The sequence below is a fragment of the Terrapene carolina genome, unplaced genomic scaffold (assembly GCF_002925995.2).
Source record: "Terrapene carolina triunguis isolate 2854851 unplaced genomic scaffold, T_m_triunguis-2.0 Scaffold21, whole genome shotgun sequence".
Lineage (NCBI taxonomy): Eukaryota > Metazoa > Chordata > Testudines > Emydidae > Terrapene > Terrapene triunguis.
This window is the reverse complement of record NW_020664372.1, coordinates 35,055,001-35,061,396: the sequence shown is the minus strand read 5'-3', so window position 1 is coordinate 35,061,396 and position 6,396 is coordinate 35,055,001. Positions and strand designations below refer to the sequence as shown.

At 41.7% G+C, this 6,396-nt stretch overlaps 1 protein-coding gene across 1 annotated transcript in view; it reads left to right on the top strand.

Moving 5' to 3' along the window:
- GAS6 (growth arrest specific 6) overlaps positions 1-6,396 on the top strand; it is a 72,927-nt gene that overhangs the window by 45,383 nt on the left and 21,148 nt on the right. Inside the window, exon 11 of the mRNA XM_026647649.2 lies at positions 5,211-5,375. Within this exon, the coding sequence (XP_026503434.1) occupies positions 5,211-5,375 (165 nt within the window). The remainder of the gene's footprint in view (positions 1-5,210; positions 5,376-6,396) is intronic.

Sequence of the window (6,396 nt, the reverse complement as noted above, 5' to 3'; positions counted from 1 at the left end):
TTGTTTGTTTGTTTGTTTGTTTGTTTGTTTGTTTGTTTGTTTGTTTGGTTTTTTAAACATTTAAAAAAATTCTTTTAATGAGAGTTTACTACTTATAAAAGATCCTGTATTGACAGCCCTGGAGCTTGCAGTTCTCTATCCTTAGAGGAAGCACAACATAGGCATGGGTATAGCAATTTTTCCTTAGTGCCATTCAATCCTCTCATGGAGAGGCGATATCTATGGGTGAGAGGATAGTTCAGCCTCCTTTCCTAGGCTCTCAATGAGGTTACAGACGTTCCCGGGTTATGCAAACCCGACTTACACAAATCTGCACTTACAGAAAAAGTTCCATAAGATAGAAAGTTTTTTGTTTGGTTGGTTGATTGGGTCTTTTGCGTAATGGCTGGGTATACGTTCCCGACTTACGCAAAATTCGAGTAATGTAAGGCATTCCGGAATGGAACGCTTGTGTAAGTCGGGGAGTGTCTGTACTGCCAGCAAGGGTGCTAACTGGTGCTAAATACTGTGGTGACTTTTTTTGTGCATATGGTACACTAGTCCTTTGGGAAACAGACTGAGACAACCGTACTCCTGACACATACAATAGGGCACTGTAGGCCCAGGTCTCAGTAGTGGCCACAGACCGTGAGCCTACGGTAACTTTTGTTACTAGGATGCCCATCACCCAGGAATGCTGGAACAATTTGTATAGTGGGGGTGCTGAGACCTATTGAACCAAACTGTAAATCCTGGACATAATGGAAATCCCTTCAAGACAGGGGATGCGGCAGCACCTCCCGCACTCCCAGTTTCAGCACCTATGCATGGCCCTGCCCTACCCAGAGAGTTACTATGGTTCTACTGCAAATAGGATCCTCCGTGGCCATGGCGGGTGGGGCTGTTAGGTAAATGTTTACAATGACTTTGTAAAGTAGATATTAGCCAGTTTGAATGTGTACAAATCAGTGGTCCTGGGTGACATACATCCTAGGATGTGTTAAAGGGATTAGCCAATAGATGTACCAAACCGCTGACAATTGATATTGAAAAGTCATAAAAAACTAAGGGAAATACCGGAGGGTTTGAAAAAAAGCATATATGCCACCATTTTAAAAAAATAAAAAGGATAGTGAGATTATCCTGAAACGATTCATCTGGAAGATCCAACCTCAATTCCTAGTGAAATGCTCAAATATCTAAGAGAAAAAATTGCTAAGGGACATATTGTGCCTCCAAGTATTAGGCAGATTTCTTCACTGATTTCAATAGGAACTACAGGTTAAAAATTGATGGTACAATAAGGTCCTAATTATTTAATGCATAACTGAACCATGAACAGGTTAACTTTTTCTAAGGTACTTATGTAGCCCTATTACTTTAGTATCTGAATACCACACAATTTTTAAAGTGTTTACTCTCACAACACCCCTGTGAGAATAGGGGAATACTGTTAGCCCCGTTTTACAGATTGGGAACTGAGGCAAGATGGGCCTAAGGGACTGACCTGCTCATGGTCCAACAGGAAGTCTGTGGCGAAGAATTGAACCCATTTCTCCAGAATTCTGGGCTGGCACCCTAATCACCAGATTTATCATTGAAAATTTGAATCTAAAGTTCATAAAAGTACCCCCAATTCATTGATGTGAAACTCCAGTCATGTGAAGGTTTTGAATATCTCCTTCAGTAATTGGCGTTTACCTGTGTAAAGAACAAGTTGGGTAGGCAAATCTTATTGCTCTCTTTTTAATATAGAGATAGACAGATTAGTGATCGAAGAGCATGCACTAGTTGTTGTGTAATGCGTTTGGATTTTAGTTATACATTTGGTAAAATATCACAAACTCCTACTCAGCAAATCAAATCTGCAGGACCAGAGAATAGTGAATAAAAGTTAATATATTAAGCGGTGCAAAGGGGTGTAGTGGGGCACTGCAGGGATCACTGTGGTGTCTGGTATTACTAATATCTCTGTTACAGACCTGGAAGTGGGGGCAAACAGCATCTGAAATGAAATTTGCAAATAATACTAAACTGGTAGATTTGTAATAACCAGTGATGAACGTGAATGCCAAGGAACCTGGAGCTACTAGAAATATGGGGGGAAAATAACAAATTGAGGTGCAATGCAAGTTGTTTTTTCCACAGATGTATAATAGCAATCCAGAACATAGATACCCAACAGGAGGGAGAAACATGGAAAACAGGAATGCCAGCAACTGACAGTTGGAAACTGCTTAGGCTTTAGATCTTGCCACTACATGGAAAAGTCTGTGTGAGGACTCCATGGCATTCCCCCTCTGTATTCTACCCTGGGTCTGGGTTTATCACTCCACTGCCAAAGAAGCTTCCCTGCCCCCAAGATCGGCCAGGTCTCAGTCTAGGAAATGGCTGGATTAAGGCCATCATTATGGAGGCCCTGCATGTCCACACTAGCACTGGAGGCTGTCTTACTCTCCACAAGTCTGGCATCAAGTCTTTAACCCCTCATTCCACAAGTGCTCCTGGAATTCCCGCTAAAGGTGGAATGGAATAAGGGTCCAATCAGTAAACTTTCAAAAGTACCTAAGGCACTATTCCTCAAAGGTATTTAGGCACCTAACTTCCACTGACTTCAATGGGAGTTAGCTGTCTAAACACCTTGGAAGATCTGACCCTATGTGACTTAGAGGCCTAAATGCCAGTTGCAGAAGTGATTTAGGCACTTAGGAGCCAACCTCTAATGGGATTTAGGTTCCTAAGTGCCTGAATCACTTTTGAAAATGAGATTTAGCCCCTGCTCCCCACCACCATTATGGCCAATAGCACAGTGGTTACAGCACTCACCTGGGATGTGGGAGACCTGTTTTCAGATTCTTGCTCTGCCTGATTTGAAGCAGGGACTTGAATTTGGGTCTCTCATATCCCAAGAGAGTGTCTGAATAACAGGGCGATTGGGTTTCTGGGTGGAGTTCTTTCAATCTCTCCTTTTGGAGCTGTTCCACTCTGTATAAATAATTAAATATTTAGTGCGCCAAAATACCCCCTCACCTTAAAACTTACCTCCTTAAAACTCTCCTCTGCTCTGATGTCTACAGAAAGCTTGACGAGCAAAGCATCACAGGAAAGGAAAGTTTTAAGAAGCTGAAGCTAGGCAAATTCAGACTTAAAATAAGGCATACATTTTTTAATGGTGAGAGTAATTAACCATTGGAACAATTTACCAAGGTTCGTGGTGGATGCTCCATCACCGATCATTTTTAAATCAGATTGGATGTCCTAGATCTGCTCTAGGAATTATTTTGGGGAAGTTTTAGGGCCTGTGCTATACAGGAGGTCAGCCTAGATGATCAGGATGGTCCATTCTGGCCTTGGAATCGATGAATAATTAATATCATGCTCATGTGCACTGCTGATACCGCAACCTATCATGCCAATCAACATTATCTCATTGTTTCCTTGTACTGCCCCCATCTCTCTGTTTCCATCTGTTGTCTCCTGTCTGGGGCAGGGACCATCTTTCGGTTCTGTGTTTGTACAGTGCCTAGCACAGTGGTGGTGTGGTCTGTGACTGAGGCTTGTAGATACTACCATTTTACAAACAATAGTGATGATTAGGGTACTCAACCTGGGTTCAAGTCCCTTGCTCCAAATCAGGTAGGAATTTGAAAATGGGTCACCCACATCCTAGATGATTGGCCTAACCACTGGCCTTCTGGGTATTCTGACACAATCTCCTGCCCCCAAAATTCCTGACATGGTTGCCCCGGCTGTCTTCTGCCAGGCCCAATCCAGTAAGCATAGTCTGAGAACTCCTACTGGATCAGCGCCTGTTACAGAGATAGGCAGGGAATCCTGAGTTTGACAATCCAATCAGGGCTTAGTATGAGTGAGGGTGTTGAGCAGCTCAACAGCGTCACGGCTTAGGCAGTTTTGTGCATGCCAGCAGTGGGAACTTAGGCACCATGGCGACTTTACAGGGAGAATCTTGGGCACCTAGGGAATTTAGGTACCTCCAGGATTAGGTGGCAGGTCAGCAGGAGTTTTGAGGATCTAACTGGTGCTTAAATGTTGGGTCTTAGGCTCCTAAAATGGCAGTTGGGCACCTACATTTCTTTGTGAATCTAGCCCTTAGGCAATTCTGAAAATTGTACCCTTAAGCATTAAGTTTGACACACCTGTATTTTTCAGAACCACAGGTTCAAATCCCAATAGGATCAACTCAGCCCTTCAACCTTCTGAAAGAGGGGTGTGTGCGTATGGATGTGTCAGAGAGACATCTAGATGAGAATTTAAAGTGAGATAACTGAGGTCCTTTCTGTTCTGAGTAGATGTTAAAAATCCCATGCCACTTCTCAAAGGAATAGCATTTGCACTAGTTTCCTTGGCCACAGTTTTCCCCAACTCCCATTTTTGTTGTGTGTGTTGCATGTCAGTTTTGTGCTTGACTGCCTCCCTTTCTCCCTGGAGGTGGCTGCATTTCAATGGTACTTTATGTATGTGGGCCCTGATTCTGCAGTGAGACGCATGCAGGCAAATCCTTGTGCCAACCTGGCATCCTACTGAAGTCAGTTGGGTTTTGCATGGACACAGGGATCTGCCTGGAGATATATCACTGGAGGATCGGAGCCATAGTTTGTAAAGCTCCTTGGTATCCCTTTGGAATGAAAAGCACTGTATAAATATACAATTCTTTAAATACTCTCTCAGATATGAAACCTTTCTTCTTTTGTTCTTTATTAAGCTGTCACTGCTCCAAGATGGGGCCCATTTCTGTCCTGAAAGCGTCTGTGTTATTCATTAATTACAGGTCCAATAAGAAACCCTCTCTTATCTGTCCTTTCAGCTTTTCTTTTCATATATGACTGTAATAGGAGGAGGATAATAAATAACTTGTTATTGCAGTTAGTTACATCTCCAAAACACTGTATAAACATTAAATGATTAATCCACTCATATTATAGACTGCGTTCTCTGCCTTTTGCAATGTTGATTTCAACTTGAAACAAATGTGGGTTTTCTTCTATTTGTTATAAAACAGGTGGGTTATGATAGCACAAGTTATCAAGTGTTTTGTTGTTTTTTTAAATCAAAAGACAACATAAAATTGTAAAAAGTTAATGAAGTGGGCTCGGCACAATAAATATTTTCTTAGCTTGAGGATTTCATTAATTGTGGCTGTACTTTGTGACTTTGCAGATACTAAACCTCTCTATCTCTGAATATTCTTATTTACAATTTTATTTCTTTAGATCTCTGTTGAAGAACTGGAGAGAAGTTTGTTTATAAAGGTCAACAAGGATGCAGTTATGAAAATAGCTGTTGCAGGAGATCTGTTTACTTTGGACAAAGGACTGTATCAGCTGAACTTAACAGTAGGAGGCATTCCTTTTAAAACTAAAGACCTTATTCAGCCCGTGAGTACTGCTCTTAATCTTCAGTCATGTTGGAACACAGAGTGTAGTCGGCCTGACTTAGCTTCACTTACAACTGGCTACCTTTATAGACCCTAGTGGAGTGAGTCCTGATTTACACCAGGCTAAGTGAAAGACAAATCACGCCCAGTGTGTTTTTGAGGCTGGGAGCAGTGTAGGGGGAGCTTTCCTTCCATACACCAGCAGAGTGCTTAATGTTGAAATATGTATCATGCCAAACTTTTATTTCTGCTAACTTTTTAGCATCTATTTTTAGTAGTGAGCCCCAGGCACGGTAGCACGGGCGGTTTCTCACCCTATAAAAGGCTTTTTACTGGCTTGTATGTGGTTTTGGTGTGTGTTTGTTTGTTTTTGCCCCCTATGCTCCATCTTCATGAAAGTCAGTTACAGCTAAGAAACCAATTACTTTTTTTTCTAATTAAGATAGATACTTTTATAGGAATGAAAGTCAAGACACTCCTTGTATATGTTTGATTGAGACTTGGGACTATTTTTGGAAGCTACTAAATTAATGTAGCCAGAATTTCCATGGAAGCCAACAGTGCCAGAAGGTTTATATGAGTTATTGTTCAAATAGCTGCTGTTCTACCTCTCTTTTGACTGACTTTCCACCTTGAACAATGGGTCTGGGTTTTATTTGTTATTAAATAAGGTGACAACTCTGTGGCCTCAAGACTGGAAATGTAGCAACCTAAGGAGGTCTCTCCTCCCCATGATAAGTCGCTCAGGGTGATTGCCACTCTGAATGTGTTTCAACTAGAGGTGTGATCTGAACATGGGGCTGGGAGCCAGAAACCCCTGGGTTTTTATTCTGTATCTGACACTTACTTTCTCTCTATCTGTTGAGTGTGGATGCTATTACTAATCTAGCAGCTTCAAGGGAGCCTTTGGTCTACTTTCTTTCTCACATTTTAATGCTAGAGTTTAAAATATAAATAAAAGCTGGAATTAACAAGGTGTGTGTGTGTGTGTGTGTGTGTGTGTGTGTGTGTGTGTGTGTGTG